This window comes from Triticum dicoccoides, chromosome 7A (genome assembly GCF_002162155.2).
Source record: "Triticum dicoccoides isolate Atlit2015 ecotype Zavitan chromosome 7A, WEW_v2.0, whole genome shotgun sequence".
NCBI lineage: Eukaryota > Viridiplantae > Streptophyta > Magnoliopsida > Poales > Poaceae > Triticum > Triticum dicoccoides.
Genome location: NC_041392.1, coordinates 665,500,243 through 665,526,490, shown reverse-complemented (window position 1 = coordinate 665,526,490; position 26,248 = coordinate 665,500,243). Strand labels below are relative to the sequence as shown.

General features: G+C 42.7%; 1 protein-coding gene across 1 annotated transcript; it reads right to left on the bottom strand.

The window, feature by feature from the left end:
* Positions 1-12,736: 12,736 nt before the first annotated feature.
* Positions 12,737-13,365, bottom strand: LOC119333835 (B3 domain-containing protein Os06g0107800-like). Its single transcript, XM_037606589.1, has one exon. It carries the CDS (start codon positions 13,363-13,365, stop codon positions 12,778-12,780), a length of 588 nt encoding a protein of 195 aa, XP_037462486.1. The 3' UTR covers positions 12,737-12,777.
* Between the last annotated feature and the right edge of the window lie 12,883 nt (positions 13,366-26,248).

The following is a 26,248-nucleotide window of genomic DNA, read 5'->3' as shown; positions in this document are numbered from 1 at the left end:
GGGGGTTATGCATTAGAGACAACTGCATTCATGTTAAATAGGGCACCATCTAAATCCGTTGAGATGACACTGTGTGAACTATGTTTTGGCAAGAAACCAAAGCTATCGTTTTTTAAAGTTTGGGGTTGCGATGCTTATGTGAAAAAATTTCAAAACTGATAAGCTCGAACCCAAATCGGAAAAAGTGTGTCTTCATAGGATACCCAAAAGAAACTGATGGGAACACCTTCTATCACAGATCCGAAGGCAAGATATTTGTTGCTAAGAATGGATCCTTTCTAGAGAAGGAGTTTCTCTCGAAAGAAGTGAGTGGGAGGAAAGTAGAACTTGATGAGGTAATTGTACCTTATCCCGAATTGGAAAGTAGTTCATCACAAAAACCAGTTCCAGTGATTCCTATACCAATTAGTGAGGAAGCTAATCATGATGATCATGAAACTTCAGATCAAGTTACTACCGAACCTCGTAGGTCAACCAGAGTACGGTCCGCACCAGAGGGGTACGGTAATCCTGTTTTGGAAGTCATGGTACTTGAGCATGACAAAGCTACGAACTATGACGAAGCGATGATGAGCCCAGATTCCACGAAATGGCTTGAGGCCATGAAATCTGAGATGGGATCCATGTATGAGAACAAATTATGGACTTTGATTGACTTGCCCGATGATCAGCGAGCCATTGAGAATAAATGGATCTTCAAGAGGAAGACGGACGCTGATAGTAGTGTTACTATCTGCAAAGTTTGAATTGTCGCAAATGGTTTACGACAAGTTCAAGGTGTTGACTACGATGAGATTTTCTCACTCGTATCGATACTTAAAGTCTGTCTGAATCATGTTAGCAATTGTTGCATTTTCTCAAATGGATGTCAAAAATTGCATTCCTTAATGGATTTCTTAAAGAAGAGTTGTATATGATGCAACCAGAAGGTTTTGTCGATCCTAAAGGCGCTAACAAAGTGTGCAAACTCCAGCGATCCATCTATGGACTGGTGCAAGCATCTCGGAGTTGGAATATACACTTTGATAAGGTGATCAAAGCATATGGTTTTATACAGACTTATGGTGAAGCCTGTATTTACAAGAAAGTGAGTGGGAGCTCTATAGCATTTCTGATAGTATATGTGGATGATATATTGTTGATTGGAAATGATATAGAATTTCTGGATAGCATAAAAGGATACTTGAATATGGATTTGTCAATGAAAGACCTCGGTGAAGCTACTTTATATCAGGCATCAAGATCTATAGGGATAGATCAAGACGCTTAATAGGACTTTCACAAAGCACATACCTTGACAAGTTTTTGAAGAAGTTCAAAATCGATCAGTCAAAGAAAGGGTTCTTGCCTATGTTGCAAGGTGTGAAGTTGAGTAAGACTCAAAGCCCGACCATGGAAGAAGATAGAGAGAGAATGAATGTCATTCCCTATGCCTCAACCATAGGTTCTATACCAGACCTATTGTATACCTAACCATGAGTTTGGCAAGGGAGTACAATAGTGATCTAGGAGTAGATCACTAGACAGTGGTCAAAATTATCCTTAGAAGACTAAGGAAATATTTCTCAGTTATGGAGGTGATAAAGAGTTCGTCGTAAAGAGTTACGTCGATGCAAGCTTTTACACTGATCCGGATGACTCTGAGTCTCAATCTGGATACATATTGAAAGTGGGATCAATTAGCTAGAGTAGCTCCATGCAGAGCATTGTAGACATAGAAAATTTTCAAAATACATACGGCTCTGAATGTGGTAGACTCATTGACTAAACTTCTCTCACAAGAAAAACATGATCACACCTTAGTACTCTTTGGGTGTTAATCACATAGCGATGTGAACTAGATTATTGACACTAGTAAACCCTTTGGGTGTTAGTCACATGGAGATGTGAACTAATCACATAAAGATGTGAATTGTTGGTGTTAATCACATGACGATGTGAACTAGATTATTGGCTCTAGTGCAAGTGGGAGACTGAAGGAAATATGCCCTAGAGGCAATAATAAAGTTGTTATTTATATTTCCTTACATCATGATAAATGTTTATTATTCATGCTAGAATTGTATTAACTAGAAACTTGATACATGTGTGAATACATAAACAAAACAGAGTGTCCCTAGTATGCCTCTACTTGACTAGCTCGTTAATCAAAGATCGTTATGTTCCCTGACCATAGACATGTGTTGTCATTTGATGAACAGGATCACATCATTAGAGAATGATGTGATGGACAAGACCCATCCGTTAGCTTAGCATAATGATCGTTTAGTTTTATTGCTATTGCTTATACATGTTCCTCTGACTATGAGATTATGCAACTCCCGAATACCAGAGGAACACTTTGTGTGCTATCAAACATCACAACGTAACTGGGTGATTATAAAGATGCTCTAAAGGTGTCTCCGAAGGTGTTTATTGAGTTGGCATAGATCGAGATTAGGATTTGTCACTCCGTGTATCGGAGAGGTATCTCTGGGCCCTCTCGGTAATGCACTTCACTATAAGCCTTGCAAGCAATGTAACTAATGAGTTAGGCTCAGGATGATGCATTACGGAATGAGTAAAGAGACTTGCTGGTAACGAGATTGAACTAGGTATGATGAAATGGACGATCGAATCTCGGGCAAGTAACATAACGATGACAAAGGGAATAATGTATGTTGTTATGCGGTTTGACCGATAAAGATCTTCGTAGAATATGTAGGAACCAATATGAGCATCCAGGTTCCGCTATTGGTTATTGACCGGAGATATGTCTCGGTCATGTCTACATAGTTCTCGAACCCGTAGGGTCCGCATGCTTAACGTTCGATGACGATTTGTATTATGAGTTATGTGTTTTGGTGACCGAAGTTTCTTCGGAGTCCCGAATGAGATCACGGACATGACGAGGAGTCTCGGAATGGTCGAGAGGTAAAGATTCATATATTGGAAGGTTGTATTCGGACATCGGAATGGTTCCGAGTGATTCGGGGATTTTTCCGGAGTACCGAGGGGTTACGGGAACCCCTCGGGGGAATATTGGGCCTACATGGGCCATAGGGGAGAGCGGAGGCAGCCCACAAGGGGCAGCCACGCCCCCTCCCTATAGGGAGTCCGAGTTGGACTAAGGAGGGGGGCGCCCCCCCCCTTTCCTTCTCTCGTTCCTCTCCCTTCCCTCTTCCCCCCCCTCCGGGAAAGGAAAGGGAGTCCAACTAGGATTGGGAGTCCTAGTTGGACTCCCCCCTTTAGCGCGCCCCCTAGGCCGGCCGCCTCCTCCCCTCATCCTTTATATACGGGGGCAGGGGGCACCCCAAAGACAAATCAATTGTTCCTCAGCCGTGTGCGGTGCCCCCTCCACAGCTTACCACCTCGGTCATATTGTCGTAATGCTTAGGCGAAGCCCTGCGCGGATCACATCACCAACACTGTCGCCACGCCGTCGTGCTGATGGAACTCTCCCTCAACCGTCCACTGGATCAAGAGCTCGAGGGACGTCATCATGCTGAACGTGTGCTGAATACGGAGGTGCTCGTATCTATAATTTTTGATTGTTCCAGGCCAATATTATTCAACTTTCATATACTTTTTGGCAACTTTTTATATTATTTTTGGGACTAACATATTGATCCAGTGCCCAGTGCCAGTTCCTGTCTGTTGCATGTTTTTGGTTTCGCAGAATATCCATATCAAATGGAGTCCAAACGGGATAAAAACGGATGGATCTTATTTTTGGAAAATATGGAAAATTCGGAAGGAAAATCAACGCGAACCAGTGCCCGAGGTGGTCACGAGGCAGGCCCCCCCTAGGGCGCGCCCCCTACCCTCGTGAGCCCACCGTAAGGAGGTTGACGCTCTTCTTTTGCCGCAAGAAAGCTAATATTCGGAAAAAAATCACGGCGAAGATTTCAGGCCAATCGGAGTTACGAATCTCCATATATATACGAAACGGTGAAACAGAACGCAGAACCAGAGAGAAACAGAGAGATAGATCCAATTTTGGAGGGGTTCTTGCTCCTCCCATGCCATGGAGGCCAAGGACCATAGGGGAAACCCTTCTCCCATCTCGGGAGGAGGTCAAGGAAGAAGAGTAAGAAGGGGCCCCCTCTCCCCCTCTCCTCCAGTGGCGCCAGAACGCCGCCGTGGCCATCATCATCATCACCGCGATCTTCACCAACACCTCCGCCATCTTCACCAACATCTCCATCACCTTCCCCCCTCTATCTACAGCGGTCCACTCTCCCGCAACCCGTTGTACCCTCTACTTGAACATGGTGCTTTATGCTTCATATTATTATCCAATGATGTGTTGCCATCCTATGATGTCTGAGTAGATTTTTGTTGTCCTATCGGTTGTTGATGAATTGCTATGATTGATTTAATTTGCTTGTGGTTATGTTGCTGTCCTTTAGTGCCCATCATATGAGCGCGCGCGTGGATCACACCATAGGGTTAGTTGTATGTTGATAGGACTATGTATTGGAGGGCAAGAGTGACAGAAGCTTCAACCTAGCATAGAAATTGATGCATACGGAATTGAAGAGGGACCAATATATCTTAATGCTATGGTTGGGTTTTACCTTAATGAACATTAGTAGTTGCGGATGCTTGCTAATAGTTCCAGTCATAAGTGCATAGAATTCCAAGTAAGGGATGACATGCTAGCAGTGGCCTCTCCTACATAATACTTGCTATCGGTCTAGTAAAGTAGTCAATTGCTTAGGGACAATTTCGCAACTCCTACCACCACTTTTCCACACTCGCTATATTTACTTTATCGTTTCTTTATCTAAACAGCCCCTATTTTTTATTTACGTACTCTTTATTATCTTGCAAACCTATCCAACAACACCTACAAAGTACTTCTAGTTTCATACTTGTTCTAGGTAAAGCGAACGTCAAGCGTGCGTAGAGTTGTATCGGTGGTCGATAGAACTTGAGGGAATATTTGTTCTACCTTTAGCTCCTCGTTGGGTTCGACACTCTTACTTATCGAAAACTGTTGCGATCCCCTATACTTGCGGGTTATCAGACGTTCGGTACGAGGGTACGTGGACACACTCTCCCGTCTCGTTGTTATGCTTCTCCTAGATAGGTCTTGTGTGATCTTAGGAATTTTTTTTGAAATTGCATGCTATGTTCCCCAACACTACTAACTCAAAGTCTCCAAAGCGTAAACTGGATCAGATGTGAAAGAAGCCATCCAAAGGATTTGTTAAAATAAATGTTGATGCTTCATTCGTCGCTGAAACATTGTCAGGAGCTTCTGGCGCAGTGGCCCGAGATGAGAATGGCAATTTTGTTGCGTCTGCCTCATGGCTCAAGCCTCACGTTCCTAATGTAGACTCAGCGAAAATGACTGTGATCAGAAATGGATTCTATTTGGCGGCGAGCATTGGCTGTAGCAAGCTGATAATTGAATCAGCTCTTTTTCCATTGATGCTATGAAAGGTGAGAATGATTATGCAGGACCTTCCGTTCAAGTGATGATGAAAAGTAAACAGATGATGAAGGAATTTGGCCAAGTTGATTTCTTACATTGTTTTAGAGAGGCCAATGAGGTGGCGAATACTATAGTAAAATATGCTTTTAGCTCTAGTACCTCTTGTGTTTGGGATGCTATCCCTGATTTTTTTTCATCTTCCCTTGTAAACGATCTTTTCATTATATGATGAATAAAGTCTTTTGATATAAAAAAAATGTGTAGTAGATGACCTCTAAATCTTGGAGCACGCGTCAAGTCTTGGGAGGATTCCTTCTACGCACGATGGGCTGCCTTGGTGTGGCCTGCACGTAAACCAACATGGGGATGCGTAGCCCCGCACCTGGCCGGACGACGACGTGGTGAGTGACCCCAAATCCGGGACACCATCCGAAGGTTCTACACATATCTTTTTTTTCTATGTTTTTTTTGTCGTTTTCCTTTCGGTGTTTTTTTCCTTTTCCTTTTCTTTATCTTCTTTTCCTTTTTCAAATACATGTTGACATTTTTAAGACACCTTGTACATTTTTCATATACACGCCGAACATTTTTCAAATACATGACGAACTTTTTTTAATTACATGTTTGAACATTTTTTTCATCTCATGTTAAACATTTTTAAATACACATTGAAGTTTTTAGATGGTAGCATTTTTCTAAACATCACGAACATATTTTTGAAATGCCTGAACATTTTTCTAAATGTTATGATTATTTTCTTGAATAGTATGGAACACTTTTGTAAAATTAGACAAACATTTTTATTACATTGTATACATATTTTTTTAATATCAATTTTTTAAACAGATGAACATTTTAAAAGGTCCTGAATAATATTTTGAAAGCTGCAAACATTTTATAAAAATGTGGAAACAAAGAATTTACACTGCACTAACATTTTTCAAATGCTTGATGAACGCTTTAAAAATTGTTAAGTAAATTATTTTTGGAATGTATGTATTTATAATATTTTCAAAATATACAAGCAATAACAACAATTACTTTCGGTCCCATAAAAGTTGAGTAGGCTATTATAAACATATATAAAAAATAGAAAATGAACGAATAGAGAAGCAAATAAGAAAGAAATTAACGAATAGCGACGCGCGGCACCCGGGGAGGCAAGGCCTCACGCCTAAGCGGTCAATGAATGGGCTGACCCAGTAACAAATGGACACCTTCGATTTTCTGTTCGATTTTTCGTTTTTGATCGGTTTTATGTGTTTTTAACCGAGTTTGGTCGTTTTTCCTTGGTTTTCTGATTATGTGGCGTACAGTTGTCTGCGGTTTTCCTGTGTTTTTGGCGTTTCTTCATCGGCTTCTTTACTTTTTAGCATATATGTCTACTTTTTTCAAAACACTACGTATATTTTTATATACACTTGGTACATATTTTTCTACATATTGAACATTTTTTAAATACATGTTATGAACATTGTTTTGATACATTTTGAACCAGACATTTCTTTACCGTTGTCTTGGTTTTTCGATACATTTGTTCAAAATAAACATTGAACATTTTTTAGTTGGCCCTAATTTTTTTTTGTTAAGCCACGTAACATTTCCTTGACAATGTAAAAACATTCATGAAAGATGCCACAAACATTTTTTTGAAGAGAGAATCTTTTTTTTGAGAGTACGCAATCGCGTACTTTAGCTTTATAGAAGGCAGAAATATGTACAAGATGAAGAGAGAATCTTTCTTTAAGACGCCACGTACTATTTTGGATGGTACGAAAGATTTTTATATTTTATAAAAAACTTCTAAAAATTTCACGTACATAGTTTTGAAATACATGGTTTTTCTAAATGACACATAGATTTTTTGAATGGTATGAAATATATTTTGGATTTCATGGACAATTTTACATTGTATACGCATTTATGAAAATTTGCGTACAATTTTCTAAACACAAGAACATTTTTTAATTGCCATGGACATTTTTTGTGAGTACTATCAACATATTTCAAAGTTGCGCAAACATTTTTTTAACAATGCATTAACGTTTTTGGAATGTGTGATGAAGATTTGTAAAAAATTAGACAAAATTTGTTTCCATTTTAGAAATTAAAATAAAAGCAATAAAACAAACAAGAAAAAAATTGTGTGCTAGGGATCCTGGTCTTCTTCCGCGTGTTGGACCAGCCCATTTATGAGGTACTACAGGTGATGTTGCGCTATGTGTCGCAACAACCAATACATAGCCGCGTCCGTCTCACTGCAGGCGAGAAAAAGCGTTGCCCCTTCAGCTCTGGCGCCTGATGCTATGCGATTCAGGCCGATGTTTGGGGCCACTAGGGTTGGGCCCAAAATGGTAAGAAGGTACGTCTGCGGTAAGTTCGGCGCCACTCGGTTTGGGCCCTAGATAGTACGACTTTGTGCATAGTTCTTCAATTGCCATACCGTGGCAACTATCCAAAGAGAGAAGTCCAAAATAAACCTTAAACTCGTAGAGCGAGTCGGAATCTAGCCCTACTTTCCAATCTGAGAATTTGGCAGCCTACACTTTTTTGATCCCTGTCAATTTTCATCCTTGATCTGTTTGTCGCACAGGGAAAAGGGTGATCTCGGTTCGAATTACTCTCACCCCATATGTCATCTTCGTCTTCCTCACTCTATCTTCTCTGTCTCGTTGACGCCACCTTCCACTTGCTTGACCACCACATGCTTGCCTCCTCACCAGGCGTCGTTCCCTGCCAAAGACTTCGCGGGAGGCGACTACAAGGGGTGAGAATTCATAAGCGCTCAGGATGCCGCTGGACCACACCATGTCCCCAAGGTGCTCAACATATTGCCGCGACGAAGGGTTCCAACGGGTTGACAGTGGCAGTCCCCGCTCTGTTGAGCATGACCCAGCTGGGTTTAGATACATTCCATCCCGGGCGGGCTGGTGACCTTTGTAGCGGACACCAACTCGACGACGCTGACGTTGTTCAGCTCGCGATGGTACCTATTGTCGGTGTCAAAACCGGCAGATCTCGGGTAGGGGGTCCCGAACTGTGCGTCTGAGGTTGATGGTAACATGAGACAAGGGACACGAAGTTTTACGCGGGTTCGGGCCCTCTTGATAGAGGTAATACCCTACGTCCTGCTTGATTAATATTGATGAGTATATGGGTTACAAGAGTTGATCTACCACGAGATCGTAATGGCTAAAACCCTAGAAGTCTAGCCTATATGATTATGATTGTCTCTACGGACTAAACCCTCCGGTTTATATAGACACCGGGGGTGCCTAGGGTTACACAAAGTCGGTTACAGAGAAAGGAATCTTCATATCCGAACGCCAAGCTTGCTATCCACACCAAGGAGAGTCCCATCCAGACACGGGTGAGAGAATCTTTAGTCTTGTATCTTCATGGCCCAACAGTCCGGCTCATGTCCAATAGGCCGGACGCCCAAGAACCCCTTAATCCAGGACTCCCTCACCTATTTTTTGCAGGGGAGCTTGCGTTGGTCATCACTAGCATGCTAGGACCTAAAGATGACCATAACCATAGAACGCTTTCATGGCTTATACAACTAGCCATAATGGTGTCCCGCCTGCACACTTGCACAGTCGCCTTTGTTATACACTGAAGGGAATTTGCCGTCAGCCATCTCAAGTTGGAGTAGATCGACATCCCATAGCCCAAATGAGTTTTCACCAAACACTAGTAGAAAACAGGGCTTTGGTCACAGCGCAATATACACATTAGTTCCGGTTGCATTACGAACCGAGACTAATGTGAGCATTAATCCCGGTTCGAACGGCTAAAGGCATTAGTCCCGGTTCAAATGAGCCTTTTAGTCCCGGTTTGAGACACGACTTTAGTCCCGGTTTGAGACACGAACCAGGACTAAAGGATGCGATGCCCTTTTGTCCCGGTTTGTTTGCAAATTTTTAGAATCCTCAAATTCCAAAAGGAAAAAAAAGTATGCTCAAATTTTAGTTTTTTTTTTTGAATTTTGGTTGAATCTGGTCAAACTATGGTCAAACTACTTACTCAAGAAGTATTAGTGTTACTAAATAATTGTTTTAAATTTTTTGAATTTTGGTCAAATTTGGTCAAATTATGGTCAATCTGTGGTCAAACTACTTACTCAAGAAATATTAGTGTTACTAAATAATAATTGGTTTTTAGAATAATAGTTTTAAACTCAAACAGTGAAACGTGTGACTTCATGCTCAAGGTAAACTCATGAGGGTTAATAGGATTGACATCTTACTATTGTCAGGAAAACAACAAGTGCAGACTTGGAAACGAGGGGGAATAGAACCCGAAAGTTAAGCGTGCTTAGGCTGGAGTAGTGAGAGGATGGGTGACCGGCCGGGAAGTTAGATGATTTGGAATGATGAGGGGTGATTAGAGATTAGAGGTTAAATTAAGTAGTGATGATGGATGATTAGAGATTAAATTGTAAAATAATTCAAAAATTAAAAATTAAAAAAATCAAAAATTTCCTATAGTTCCAGTTGGTGTTACCAATCGGGACTAAAGATGGAGCTCCAAACAGCAGCCACGTGGAGGGCTTTTAGTCCCGACAGGCCCTCTAGAATCGGGACAAATAACCTTTTTTCTACTAGTGAAAAAACAAGAAAACCGGGATTGGCCAGGATTAGAAAGGACGGGGTGCAAGTTTCAAGGATTTTAAGGTTAAGGTTCGATTAAGACTAAGAATATGAATTAGTTTATTTCATGCTTTTCTCGTATCCGTATCTCATCTTGACCCAAATTCAAATGTGTGTGTACAGTACGGGTTGAGGCCGATGTTTTACTTGCGGTGGAGCTCCACTTCTGGGGTCTGCGGGCCACCAGCGCCGCCTAGGCTGCCAACTTCCTCAACCTCGTTCCCATGGCCATCTGAAAGCGGAAAATTGACCGGTACCACTAGGTGGCAGCCCATCCCTGGCCGCTCCTTTAAGATTCGTGCATCACTGTGTAGTATAAAATGCTAGTCATTTTGCTTTAGGAATACACAACTATACAACCTGTAAATACGGTACACGAGTCCCACAATGTCAACTTTTGGTCACATGGTAAAATAGTCTTGCACACATGTGATGTCCACACTCTCTCTCTTCTCTCTCCCAAACTAATTCATCCATTTATTTGATCTTTGCTAACTTAAATCCATTCATATATCTTAAACCACAATTTCGATTTTATTTTTTTATATATTTTTGAACTCATGGCGAAGAGACCTTTAAAACAAGGCCAACCTTTAATATATTTCGAACGGGTTTAAAACTAATAATTTCATAATAACATATTTCACTCATTTAAAAAATAACATATTTCACTCATTTGGAAAAAAGATTTTATTAACATATTTACTCATTTGAAAATAACATATTTTGGTCATTTTAAAACCCAATTCACACATTCAAATAAAGATTTCACTCATTTCATTTAACATATTTCACTCATTTCACTTGTTTCAAATAAGATTTCATAATAACATATTTCACTTATTTCAAAAAAAGATATCATAATGACATATTTCACTCATTGCAAGCAATATTTCATAATAACATATTTCACTCATTGCAAACAATATTTCATAATAACATATTTCACTCATTCCAAATAATGAGTTTCACAAGTTGACATTTTAGTTTCATGTTGTTTTCTTTTTTGGGACTTTACATTTGTGCCCCTAACTCCAACACACTACTCGGATTTACCCATACTTTGACCAGACGAAAACAGAACGGGAGGGCATTTCTGTAAGGTCACCTAACGTCGGAGGGGAAAATTTGAGCATGCTTTGAAATTAGGGGTAAATCTGAGTAGTGGGTTCGAGTTACGGTCACAAATGAAAAGTCCCTTTTGTTTTCGCAACCTGAATTTCATTTTTTTATTTGTTTGTTTCACAAAAAACATGTATATTTCAATTGCATATTTTTGAAATAACACATCTCACTCGTTCGAAATAAACTGTTACACATTATCAAATAATCAGTTTCACAAATTGACATGTTAGTTTGGGGTAAATAGGTTTCCAGTGGAATATGTTGTTTTCACATTTTTCTAGTGAAAATATGTTTTCACATTTTCTAGTGAAATATGTCTGTTTCACATATGGAATGTGAAATGTCTAAAATTAAACGTGTTTCAAATGTATCCAGGTTTGATCTTGTTCTAAAGGTCTTGATGCCAGGAATTCAAATAAAAAATTAGAAACGTTTTTTAAGTATAAATTATGAAAATAATAATAATTAAAGTGATGTATTTAAGAGAGAGAGTTTGTGCTTAAGTCAGAAAAAAAAGGTATGTACCATGCATGTGTCTTTTCTATAGAACCTGCATCCATCTAGTGATTTAACTCTGAAATACGTAAAAGATGAAATGTGGAATACTTCTGGGTGGGCCATAGCTACTCCCATAGCTCGCACGTATCTCACAAAATGTGAGCCGTGTGAGATCTGCCGCTTGGCCACCTTCCTCCTCGCCGTCGCGCTGCTGGCGGAGCGCCTCTTCCCCTCCCACTGGCCCGGCAGGATGAAGATCCTCGGCGCAGGGGTGGACGTCGCCGGCACCATGGTGGTCGATCAGCCTGAGCAAAGGCACGCGTCTCCTGCTGCCGTACCTCCACTCCACTTGCACGTCCACGCCGGCGTCCCGCGTCCGCGACGCACGGCGCCCTCGACATGGCCACCGGCACGCCCTGTACCTGTGCGGAAGCTGCGTTAGCTACACGCTCTGGTTCGTCGTGCAGGCCAGGTCGCCAGGTGTTCGTGTTCCCGTCCTGGTACTGGGCAACCGCGCTCACCTGCGTCGCGGGCAGCTTGCAGTCCGCCGTGGCATTCGCCCTGGTACCCGCTGGCAACAGACATGGCTGGGCAGCGGAGTGGAGGCTGGAGTGGGACCTGCGCCAGGTCACGGTGGTCTGCTCTGGGGTGTTCAACACGGGCGCCCAGTTCGTGCTCGTGCCGTCTGCCGTGGGCCGTGTGGCGCCCCGTGTACCCGCCCATGTTCAACTCCCTGTCGTTTGTGGCCACCACCGCCGTCGACGCTGTTGTGCTCGGCACCGATTCTGCCTCGGTGGCGTGCTCGGGGCGGCGCTCGTCGTCGTCGGCTTCTACGCGTTCCTCTGGGGCAGCAAGACCAAGGGGGACAACGGCGAGCAGGAGCTACGGCGAGGAGACGCCGACGACTGCATCGCGCTAGCATCGTCGGTGGAACTTGAGATTGTCATTTAACTACTCAATCAATCGTACTAGACTACTAGTGGAGTAACTTGAGATTGTCATTGCCGAACACTACATGAATACAATTTCATATCTTCTTTCTTCGATGATCTAACAGTAGTGTGCGTAATCTATCTGCTATCATTCTGCACCGGCGAGCTCGAGGTCCACGCCGAACAGCCGGAGGCGCCGCCCGCGCGGTGCCATGTCTTCATCCGACGTCGCCTGCTGCGGAAGCGCCACTGGCACGAGGAGGCTTGTCGTCGGCGCCGAGACGACCCCGGCGCCACGCCTCCGGCAGTCGATGAAGAGGCGCGCGCCGGCGCGGCAGAAGGAGACGGTGTCGCCGGCGGCGAGGCGGCGATCGCGGACGAAGGCGCTCCACCCTTTCGTGATGACGTAGCTCTGGCTGCTGCTCCAGTAGGAGAAGCGGAACGCCCACGCCTTCCCGCCGCCGCGGCCGTCCTCGAACCGCAGCACGGCTCCGGGGCAGGCCGCCCCCGCCGCGCCGCCGGGAACCCGCGGGAGGAGGTGCCGCTCCGCGAAGTGCTTTGGCACCACCAGCCGGTTCAGCTTGCCCACGTCGCTCGGTGTCACCACCTTGTCGAACATGTGCTCCCGCATGATCATCCTCGCCTCGCCGCCGCCATTTCCATTGCCACCATTGCTGCCGCCGCCGTCCCGATCTTGCTCCGCTCCCCGTCTCCCCAGCGCGGCCGTCAACGCCATTGATCTATCTTATTCCTCAGCTCAACTTGTGGATCTATCTGTTGGTTAATCCCAATCAGAAGCACGCCTTCACATGTGTGCGTATATATAGATGGGAATATGGGATCTTTGTGGTTTGCGCGCCAAGTCGTCAACGCCTAGACTTTTCCCATGCACGGCACTCGTCTCGCTCGGTGGTTAATCTCAGCCGTTGATTGCTTGTGATCATGAGGACGTACGGCCTACAAACTCTCTTTGATCCAATAGACATTTCGGTTCGGTTGGCTAGCTGGTGGCATGCATGTCTGACGTGTCACGCGTTATTTCATGCTAATTGCGCACTAGGAAGCAGCCAAGCAGCAAGCAGGTGCATGTGAAACCATGAAGCAATGACAATCACTAGTAGCGATCGATTCAACCTAAAGCTAATCGGCGTCAGCATACAGCATACTTTATATTATATACCTATATAATTACCGTGTACTGTATGTACTAATTGCCGTACAAACGACAATGGACTCGGAAAGTCAACACGTACGCACGGTGGATCACTCAGTAATGCCACATCTACTGGATATCCTTAACCAATCTACGTAAGTTTAGCAAGTTTTGTAGGTTACGTTTGTTTGCTCCGTGTAAATCTTCTTAACGCGGTAATTTGGGAAGATTGTACCTGCAAGAAAAGGTCTTGGTCAAGTTCAGTGGTTTAAACCAGATGGTTACCTTAAACAAATCATGTGATGAGAAGTCATGGATGTGACAGATGTGCTTAGATAGATAGTGGGTACGAGATAATCAGTGCCACTTGCGGGTACAAGCTCAGTGGCACTATACAAGTATATGAATGCCATGATAGGCTCTGGAGACAAGAGAGGATGGATGATGAACGACAAGGTCAACTGCCAATTAACTTTGTCTCACTTGGAACAAGTCGGCATAGACATTATACCTGGAAAATAAAGAGACATGCCAGCTATTTGAGCTATATGTATGTATAGAGACCAGCAAAATTAGATGGAGTATACACAATTTAAAGAGAAATCAACCACATAATTAGTGTTATAATTGATTGGTGTTAATTAGACATGGGATGCAAGCTGGGGAAGAGAACTGGCCAGATGGTCGTACGTACAAGTCTAAGAGTAGGTAGCACTACAACCTTACCATAGGAGTAATTAATATTATTGGGTAGTGCGAAGCCTTAGAGCATCTACAACCGTCACCTCGTAAAAAAAAGAGTATCTACAATCGGACTTAGCAAATCCAGGCCCTAAACTTTCATGGACGAGCCCGGTCAGTGTCTGGGCGAGTCTGCTTTGAGCCCATATTTGTCCCTCTATACACCGTGCTCCTCATTTTCTCTCTTATAAGAGAGAGAAAAGGTTGGTCCAGGGTGAGCCGCGGGGATTGACTGAGCGCGTCCGCGAGCCCACATATCCTCCCTATATTCGGTCTCAGTACGAGCGTTGGTGGACAAGCCGGACATATAGGGATGATATGATGGGTCCAGTCGGGTCACTTTTTTCCTTCTCTTCACAGACCGGGCGCGTCTACGGAAGTTTAAGAAGGATGAGGGACCGGCGATGCTCTTAGTTCCGTGTAATTGGGCCAGATGATGAAGCTAGCTATTTGGTACTCCCTTTTTTCCGGAGAAATAATATAGGGGCTACGAGCAAGCTAATTATTAAGTATTTAATTATCGTATTGGCTTGAATAATTGAGCATACAACTATACGCACAATATAAAAAATAAAATATGCAATTTGGGTTTGTGCATTGTGGTGGTGTGCTTGTCATGCATCCTCCTCATGTCCAAACATTCCTGGTAGTTTACCCTTGTTAATCAAGCAATTGGAAATCGGGGTGTTACTTGCTTAGTGATGACATCATCCTTGAAAATGTGGCCTAGGTCACATCCACTCTACTTGGACCTGGTCGCTCCCCACCCAAAGGTGAAAGGTGTATGCAATAAGCAAATTGTTAATTAAGTTTCCTGATCAGGTAGGTGGCTAAACTAAAGCATCGCCACTTGGGTGTGGTCTCCGGGGTGACCCAGTTAATTAAGTGCTCGTGCATCTTAGATGCCCCCCATGAGGCCAAGGACTTGCATTTTGTATATGCATATGTAACTAAAAAATACACTAGCTGCTGATCGATGTAGTCTCTACTTGACTCTCAAGGGCCAAATGGACTGTTTTGAGCATTTCATCTCAAATCCAGTTCACTGCAGGTAGGTAGGGTGGTTTGCAGTGCAGTGCATTTGCTAGTTTGCCGTAGTACCATTCAGGCCCCCTGTCCAGCCCAAAACCGCTTTGGATTTGCGGCAGCTTGTAGACATACGTTGTTTCTTGGAGTAGCAAGGTCGGCAAGGGTTAGTTTGTTTCTTGGAGTATTGTGCATGACATGCACGCACCAGAGAATAGTATTAAGTCTTGTTTTAGGTGGTGATTATCTGAGTCTTTTTGGCTTAGACATGCAAATTAACTTGTGAAACATGTGCTATACTATGACACAAAAAATATTTAGATTTGTCGTGGAATAAAGTTTTCAAACGCATACTTTTTATGAGATAGTATTACGTATGTTCTTAGTTAAACTGAAGACCTAGAAATTTGTGCCCGACTTATAAACCCAACCGGAGGGACCAGTGGTAGATGGGAATGGCATAATCTCTATTACTAAGGGCTTCTTTGATTCAAACAAATTTTATAGAATTTCTGGAGGATTGAAATCCTTAAGATTTTTTCCTATGTTGGTCCTTTGATTCATAGGATTGGATTCCATAGGAATTTTTCCTACGGAATCTTTTGTGCTACATTTCATAGGAAATTTAACATCCACTCCAACCTCTTTTTACAATTTCTTCGTTTTTCCCGTGGCATCAAACAATCATTGCTAATTCTATATGATTCAAATGGGCATGCCACTCCAACCCTACACTTTTCCTATTCCTACGTTTTCAAAATCCTACGAATCAAAGAGGCTCTAAGGTACTCAACAAGCCACAAATTGGGGTAACGAACTTCTGCGATATTTTTCTGCTAAATAAACAAAGCCGACATGGTGTTATTATATTATTCTTTCCCAAGTTTTACACCAGCCACAAATTGGAGGCTTATTGTTTAAATAATGAGAAAGGTAAAATACCTAATAAACCTTGGTGAGAATCTATCTAGCATTAGTCCCTACATGACTCACTGATTAATAGATCGATTCATATTTTTTTTTGGCCCTGAAGCGACAGGGTTTGTTCCTACTTTAATTTCTTATTTTCTCAAGAAAACGAAAGAATTGTCAAATATGGGGAAAGAAAGAAAGAAAAGAAAAGGAAAGGAAAAGAAAAGAAGATAAACAAGGGAATGGTAATAAAAATATAATGTACATATATAGGATGATTGACTTCATGTTAGCTGTAAAATAACTCTTCAGTGCTATGCCGTCATCAGTTTACAAAGTGTGCAACTTGCCCCGCTACCTATCCTGAATATGTAAGTTGATGTCTGCATTCTTGTATGCTACCATGCTCCTATCCCCTAGCACCAAGTTTTTAGGGGTGCTTTTCCATCAATTGGATGAATTGGATTTTGTAGTTGTTATGTGATGTCCATTCTGTAGTTGGAGCTGATTTGCTTTCCAAAATATAGATTTGCCTGCTTATAACTTATTTATTAACATTTGCAGATTACGCGCAGCAACTTTGAGAAAGTCAAGCTGTACATCATCCAGCACTCCGTTGTCATGTTATTCTACTATTATGACTTACCAATCTCTGCTCTATTCTCTGACCCTACCATGGGTGTCATGTTTTTCATCTGTCTCGATCTGATTTCTAGCAAGGCTTGACATATTCTTTGGTGTGGACGTACTTTGTTCGGTTGTTCATGAAGTTTCATATACATGTTTCTAATAGTATAGATGTGAGGTTTGTGTGTTATGCTGCTTCTAGGTCATGCAATGACGATAATGTACAAGTATCAATGTGTTGTGTGTTTGAATATTAGTTGTGTATTTGCTCCATCAGAAGTGAATTGATCTAAAAAGAAGAAGATTACCTCGACCAAGAATGAGCACATGCATATGTCATGCAATGTTGGTTCTAGATATACGTTATTTTCATCTCTTATTAACCGCTTGGCAATCTGATGAATGAGGAAATTCATTCCAGTGGTTACATGTGTGTTGCACGTGCATTGTTACTAGTATGCTCAAAGAGTTAGTACATGAAAACAGCAGCTTATTAGGCATATACTCGCTCTACAAAGTTAGTACAAAATTGAGTCACTTATTTTGAGAGAGAGGGAGTATTATTTTTACATATTTATACCAGTGCATTCAAAAAAAAATCCTTGGCAACTACATACAAATAGTAGTTGACCGAAAGCTCCACAATGCTGACCAGGCATAGATGAAAACTGCAGCTTACTAGTAATATATGTGCGGAAATCCGATTCGGCTCCTGGGAGCATCCTGCACACCAATTTTTTTTTTTGCAAATGTAAAAAAAAAGTTGAAAAACAAAAAATATGGGATCATTTTTTAAGGATAAAGCTTAACCATTTTGATCTGCTAAAAAAACAAGTTGAACGTCAAATGTTACCTCCAAATGCTACACTTAATTCTGTTTTTTTTTCACAGATGAAGCACTACTATCCCTTTTCGCATGGAAATTGTCAAGCACGCTTGTTACACTAAGAAGAACAACCACACAAAAGAAATCAGTTTTTTAAATTTTATTTACTATTAATTTGAATTTACTGTACATATTTGTTTATGGAGCACTCCAACTTTAAGGCATGCAGTTGTAACATAGATGCGACTGAATCTTATTTGGGCTTAACGCATCAAAGAAAGCCCTATTAGTACATGGCGCCCTCTACCTATTATCCTCCGCTATGTTCTAAGTGGGCTGACGGCCCATGTTATCTCTTTTCCACCAGTTTTGGGAACCTTCTAAGTTTTCTCTGTTTTTTGTTTTCAATAGTTTGTGTTTGATTTTGTCGGTTTATTTTTTTTCCTTTTCTTTTTCGTTTTCCTTTTACATTCAGTTTAAAATTCGGGAATGGTTTTTTCAAATCCATGAACAAATTTTCAAATTCATGAAAATTTTTAAGTTCCTGAAAATAAATAAGTTCTCAAACATTTAACGAAATCATGAACATTTTTTTCAAATTTGTGAGTTTTTTAATCAGAACATTATTCAATCTTGCGATTTTTCTTGAAATGTGTGCAATTTTCTAAATCCAAGAACATTTCGAACTCATGAATATTTTTTCCAACTTACGAATTTTCTAATAAAAACGGTGGACCAATTTTTTTTCTAAACCAGCAGCGCCTGGTTTTTCTATGAGCGAGTGAGCAAGTCTGGCAAGCGAGGCTAGTGCTAATTTGGTACTCGTGACACTTCTTTTCATGCGAGCTTCGAAATGCCAGTCAGCGCTCAAAGCGTTGTGGAGGACCTCTCGAGGTGGAGTGCTCCAGAAGGCTGAACGAAAGCGAGGTGGTGGTGGACCGATCCCGAGAGCATCATCATGAATAAGTTGGTGCCCAAAAATAGTTTTAGGGTAGGAAAGAGAAGATTTTTGGGCACTACGACTGTTGTTGCTCCAACAGGTGATGAAAAAGTGGTGCCTAATTTGTTTTCCTTCTTCTCTTGTACTCCAAAATTGCATATACATGTTGAAACAAAACATGTCGTGATAGACTTTGTGAGATCACAACACACAAAATGAAACAACATACCAAATTCAAAGTCAAATCAACTATTCAAAATCAAGTTCAACATATCAAGCTGCAAGAACTGTGCATCACAACCACAAACAAAATTGCAAGCATGAATACACAGTTTTCTTTGGGTACATGAATACACAGTTGTGGAAAGGTTGGCGGGGGAGCAACCTTCTTCTTCAGGAGCCAGGCGACTAGGGAGGCGATCTCCTTCTACCGATCTCAACAGCGAGGAAGCTGGCCCCCTCTCCCTCTGGCTACTGCTTCGGCGGCAGGACGGAGTGGGGACCCCGTTCCTCCGCCCTATATTTAGGGTTTGGATTTATTGGTCGTGGTGCGCCATTGGTGTGGTGGTAGCGACGCCCGGACGAATAAATCTGCCTCAATTTCATTCCCACACCGGCAGTGCCCTTCATGACGGCGTCTTGGAGTTGATGACATCGTGTGTTTGCGGATCCTTTAGATCGGCGGCATTAGGGTTCATGGATGGTGTCAGCGAGGCGGCGGCGGCGACTCCATCAGGTGTGTCTCTCCTTCTGCTCTGTCCCTGTTGTTGCGGCGTTGTCTCTGATGTCATGGTGGAGTAAGGAGGTTTTCTCATCTAGGAGTACGTGCAGACTGTTGTCTACGCAAGTGACAACTGGAAGATGGTGCTTCTTCTGCTAGGTTTGTGGTTGGAGGTTGACAGTTCTAGTTTCCTTCTCTGACGTCATAGTCGTTCGGGAGTGTCAGTTCTGAAGTTCGATGGTGTGTTTGTTGGAAATATGAGCAATTTACCGAATAATTTTATTAACAGAAATACTAGATAAAGCATGACTAATATAGTAGAGATAAAACAAGTCATGCGTTCAGACAGAGAGAAGGTAAATAGCATCTGCATATATGAACTTGAACTAAACACATCTAGAATAGACACTAGATGAAGTTGCATATATGAAGTAGAACCTAACACATGTAGGACGGAAAGTAGAGCAAAGAACTCTGTCATGACATCTAACAGAAAGAGCAAGAACACGTACGGGACAGCAGCAGTGGAAGTGCTGGACTTGGGGTCGGTGTCCTCGCCTGCCATGTCGTCGAGGAGATCGTGGACGTCGGGGAAGAAGTCATCGTCGGGGAAGTAGTCGTCGGCGACCGGATCGTCCGTGATGAAGCAGCCAGTAGTCGCGCTGAGCGCTCCCCAAAGACCTTAACACCCTTCTCCCGTACAGGACTCAAAAGGTGCAGTTTCGGAGGCCTACTGTCCCGACCGGCGATGCACACCGCAAGCCGGGATGGGGAAGATCGTAGCAGCGCAGTGCTCAGGAACTTGTGGCGAGAGGAGGAAGAGGTTTTGGTGCGTCTCTCTGGGAGGAGCGACCTCCCTTTTATAGGCGCAAGAGAAGGAGGCGAGAGGGCAGCGATGGGAGGCGAAATGAAGAGACAGAGGCGAAGCGAACAGCCAGCAGCCGAAGGGCTGCACCGTTTGCATTCGAACTCCACTTTCGCAAAAAATCTTTTCAGCTTCCGTGTGACCTTTCGTATACCCGTAGTGCATGGCAAAAATTTAGATATCGGCTCGGCTCATTCCCGCAACCCGCAACCCGCGGCGCGGTGCGTCGTGGCGTGGCGTGGCGAGGCGGGCGGCAGAAGAGGAGCGCGCGTGGATATCCCTCTTGTTCTCATGCTCATACAAGTGGGGAAAGAACCTCCCTTATAAGGAGGTCCAACTCCCACTCAACTAGCAATGTGGGACTAAACTTTTCTAGTATCCCTTGCGTTGCACAAATGGGCTAAGTTGGCCTCTAGGATTTATTAGGAATTTTTGAAACTGCTATTGGGCTAGGCCCAAAATAGACAAAATTCAAGCAATCCCCCACCAGATCCCAGAGGCACACAGAAATTGCCTTTGGTTCCAAAACACTGTTTTATATACCGGTACTGCAGTGGAGACTGTTAAGTTGAAATTTCACCTAGAACTCTATGCTACACTAGTAAGCAACTTGAACAGTGGACTGGGCCTTCAACTGCAAGTTTTCTGTGAATCTAGCTTCACATAAAGCCTTGACCGATATGTGGCTACCGTGGGTCTTCCCTGCGGGTGGAGCTTATACGTCATACTCCATGACCTTTCATGAGTTTACTAGAGAGAACCCTACTCTCATAAATTGCGACGTTTGACAATCAGACTCATATAGGTGTGTTCTTCAAAAGATGTTCTGCAGGATAACATCTCTGCTTTAATGAGCCACTTAGAACACATTAAGATATATATCAATCTGCCATGCAGATTAGGAGAGTATTGCATCTTCATGGAGTAGTATTGTGAATAGTAAGGATACTCTCCTCTCAGTTGACCAACATCTTGTCTTCCACATCTAATTCACGGGATCTCCAATCACAAAGAATAGGTTACAACTGTGAACAACTCATATTGTGGGTCTCATACCCATCTCCCTCGATGCATTATCTATCACATTACGTGATAGACCCTTAGTAAAAGGATCTGTCAGATTTTTAGACGTTTGGATATAATCCAATGCAATAACTCCTGAGTTTTTCATTTTCCTGACAGACTTTAACCTTCTCTGAACGTGTCTTGATGACTTCATGTTATCCTTTGAGATTCTCATTTTCGTGATCACAGTTTGATTGTCGCAGTTCATAAGGACACCCGGTACAGGTTTATCAACAATCGGCAAGTCATTCAAGAGCCGACGAAGCCAATCTGCTTCCACCATAGCTGTATCTAGTGCTGTGAGTTCTGCTTCCATTCTTGACCTCGTTAAGATGGTCTGCTTGCAAGACTTCCAAGAAACAGCGCCACCTCCATGAGTGACTACATAACCGCTCGTGGCCTTTATCTCATCAGCATCTGAGATCCAGTTTGAGTCACTATGCCCTTCAAGCACCTTTGGGTGCCCGATGTAGTGAATTCCATAATTTGCAGTGCCTTTCAAATAACGCAAAACTCTCTCTAGAGCTTTCCAATGCACATCTCCTGGTTTTGAAACAAACAGACTCAGTTTGCTAACAGCAAAAGAGATGTCAGGTCTTGTAGCACTGGCTAAGTACATAAGCGAGCCAATAATCTGAGAATACTTCAATCGGTCTCTAGCAATTCTTCGATTCTTTCGAAGGAACACACTAGCATCATATGGTGTTGGAGAGGGCTTGCTGTTGATACGTCTCCATCGTATCTACTTTTCCAAACACTTTTGCCCTTGTTTTGGACTCTAACTTGTATGATTTGAATGGAACTAACCCGGAGTGACGCTGTTTTCAGCAGAATTACCATGGTGTTGTTTTATGTGCAGAAAACAAATATTCTCGGAATGACCTGAAACTCCACGGAACATCTTAGAAAAAACAATAAAAAATCCTCGCCAAAGATGAAGACCAGGGGGCCCACACCCTTCTCACGAGGGTGGGGGGCGCCCCCCCTAGGGTGCGCCCCCTACCTCGTGGGCCCCCTATTGCGTCTCCGACTCCAACTCCACCTCCATATATTGAGTTTCGATGAGAAAAAAATCAGAGAGAAGAAATCACCGCGTTTTACGATACGGAGCCGCCGCCAAGCCCTAAAACCTCTCGGGAGGGCTGATCTGGAGTCCGTTCGGGGCTCCGGAGAGGGGGATTCGTCGTCGTCGTCATCATCAACCATCCTCCATCACCAATTTCATGATGCTCGCCACCGTGCGTGAGTAATTCCATCATAGGCTTGCTGGACGGTGATGGGTTGGATGAGATTTATCATGTAATCGAGTTAGTTTTGTTAGGGTTTGATCCTAGTATCCATTATGTTCTGAGATTGATGTTGCTATGACTTTGATATGCTTAATGCTTGTACTAGGGCCCGAGTGCCATGATTTCAGATCTGAACCTATTATGTTTTCATGAATATATGTGAGTTCTTGATCCTATCTTGCAAGTCTATAGTCACCTACTATGTGTTATGATCCGGCAACCCCGAAGTGATAATAATCGGGACCACTCCCAGTGATGACCATAGTTTGAGGAGTTCATGTATTCACTATGTGCTAATGCTTTGTTCCGGTTCTCTATTAAAAGGAGGCCTTAATATCCTTAGTTTCCAATAGGATCCCGCTGCCACGGGAGGGTAGGACAAAAGATGTCATGCAAGTTGTAGGATCGAAAGTATGTCTAGAGGGGGGTGATTAGACTACTTGACCAAATAAAAATCTAGCCTTTTCCCAATTTTAGTTCTTGGCAGATTTTAGCTATCTTAGCACAAGTCAAGCAATCTCCACACAATTCAAGCAAGCATGCAAAAGAGTATATGAGCAGCGGAAAGTAAAGCATGCAACTTGCAAGAATGTAAAGGGAAGGGTTTGGAGGATTCAAACGCAATTGGAGACACGGATGTTTTTGTCATGGTTCTGATAGGTGGTGCTATCATACATCCACGTTGATGGAGACTTCAACCCACAGAGGGTAATGGTTGCGCGAGTCCACGGAGGGCTCCACCCACGAAGGGTCCACGAAGAAGCAACCTTGTCTATTCCATCATGGCCGTCGCCCACGAAGGACTTGCCTCACTAGCGGTAGATCTTCACGAAGTAGGCGATATCCTTGCCCTTACAAACTCCTTGGTTCAACTCCACAATCTTGTCGGAGGCTCCCAAGTGACACCTAGCCAATCTAGGAGACACCACTCTCCAAGAAGTAACAAATGGTGTGTTGATGATGAACTCCTTGCTCGTGTGCTTCAATTGATAGTCTCCCCAACACTCAACTCTCTCTCACAGGATTTGAATTTGGTGGAAAGAAGATTTAAGTGGAAAGCAACTTGGGGAAGGCTAGAGATCAAGATTCATATGGTTGGAATGGAATATCTTGACCTTAGCACAAGTGTAGGTGGTTCTCTCTCAGAAAATGTGTATTGGAAGTGTAGGTATGTTCTGATGGCTCTCTCCACAAATGAAGAGTGGGTGGAGGGGTATATATAGCCTCCACACAAAATCTAACTGCTACACACAATTTGCCAAACTCGGTGGAACCGAATGGTTAAACTCGGTCGGACCGATTTAGCAAACCTAGTGACCGTTAGGATTTTTGGTGGGACTGAGATGCAACTCGGTAGGACCGATATGGTTAGGGTTAGGACATAACGTAATCTCGGTGTGACCGATTACACAAACTCGGTGGGACCGATTTTGGTAATAAGCTAACCAGAGAGTTGGTCAGGTAAACTCGGTGGGACCGATTCGCTCATCTCGGTGAGACCGAAATGTTACAAAAGGGAAACAGAGAGTTTACATTGCAATCTCAGTGGGACCGATCGCTCATCTCGGTAAGACCGAAACTTACGAAGGGAAACAGAGAGATTACAATCCCATCTCGGTGAGACCGAGATCCCTATCGGTGAGACCGGTTTCCTAGGGTTTGTGGCAGTGGCTATGACATTTGAAACTCGGTGGCGCCGGATAGAAAGAATCGGTGGGGCCGAGTTTGACTTTTGGTTTAGGTCATATGTGGATGTGGGAAGGTAGTTGAGGATTTTGGAGCATATCACTAAGCATTTTGAGCAAGCAAGCCATTACACAACACCTCATCCCTCCTTGATAGTATTGGCTTTTCCTATAGACTCAATGTGATCTTGGATCACTAAAATATAAAATGTAGAGTCTTGAGCTTCAAGCTTGAGCCAAACTTTTTGTCCTTCAAATTTTGAGGGATCCACTTTTCTCATCCATGCCATGCCATTCATTGAGCTTTTCCCGAAATATTAATCTTGAAATAATGTTAGCTCAATGAGCTATATGTTGTTAGGAATTACCAAAACCACCCAGGGATAGTTGCACTTTCACAAGTTCTTTTCCATAAGCACGTATGACTATATACGGAATACATGCCTACATTACATTGATGAATTGGAGCTAGTTCTGTGTCACCCTATGTTATGACTATTACATGATGAACCGCATCCGGCATAATTATCCATCACTGATCCTGTGCCTACAAGTTTTCCATATACTGGTTTATGCTTATTTACTTTCCCGCTACTACTGTTACAATCACTACAAAATACCAAAAACATTGCTTTTGCTGTCTTTACTTTTGTTGCCGCTACCACCACTATCATATTACTTTTCTACTAAGCACTTTGCTGCAGATACTAAGTTTCCAGGTGTGGTTGAATTGACAACTCAGCTGCTAATACTTGAGAATATTCTTTGGCTCCCCTTGTGTCGAATCAATAAATTTGGGTTGAATACTCTACCCTCAAAAGCTGTTGCGATCCCCTATACTTGTGGGTTATCAAGACTAATTTCTGGCGCCGTTGCCGGGGAGCATATCTCTATTCTTTGAGTCACTTGGGATTTATATCTGCTGGACACTATGAAGAACTTGAGAGATCCAAAAACCAAGATCTATCCCTCAACTATGAGGGGAGGTAAGGAACTGCCATCTAGCTCTGCACTTTGATTCACCTTCTGTTAAGTTTGTGACACCTACATCTGCTTCTGATATTCGTTCTGATATGTCGCATGTTATGGATGATGCCACTTCTGCTATGCATGATACTTATGATGAAACTGCTTCTATGCCTGATACTACTGTGCCCCTTAGTGAATTTCTTGATGAACAAATTGCTAGGGCTAGAGAAAAATAAATTATTGAATCTGAATATGATGATGATAGTGATGATGAAAATATGCCTGTTATTCCTGAGGGTTATCTTTTTGATATGGAATCTTTTGCCGCTATGTTTGCTTGCAAAGATAGATATGAGCTTAAGAGGTTATTAATTAAATGGAACAAAGAATCACTTAGAGATAGAATGAAACCCGAAGCTGCTTTTGCTACTTCACCTATATGTGTTCCTGATAAAGATTATGAATTCTCTGTTGATCCTGATATAATTACTTTGGTTGAATCTGATCCATTTTATGGCTATGAATCTAAAACTGTTGTGGCACATCTTACTAAATTAAATGATATAGCTGCCCTGTTCACTAATGATGAGAGATCGCGTTACTTCTATATACTCAAAATATTTCCGTTATCATTAAAGGGTGATGCTAAGATATGGTTTAATTCTCTTGATCCTGGTTGTGTGCGTAGTCCCGAGAATATGATTTATTACTTCTCTGCTAAATATTTCCCTGCTCATAAGAAACAAGCTGCTTTGAGGGAAATATACAACTTTGTGCAAATTAAAGAAGAGAGTCTCCCG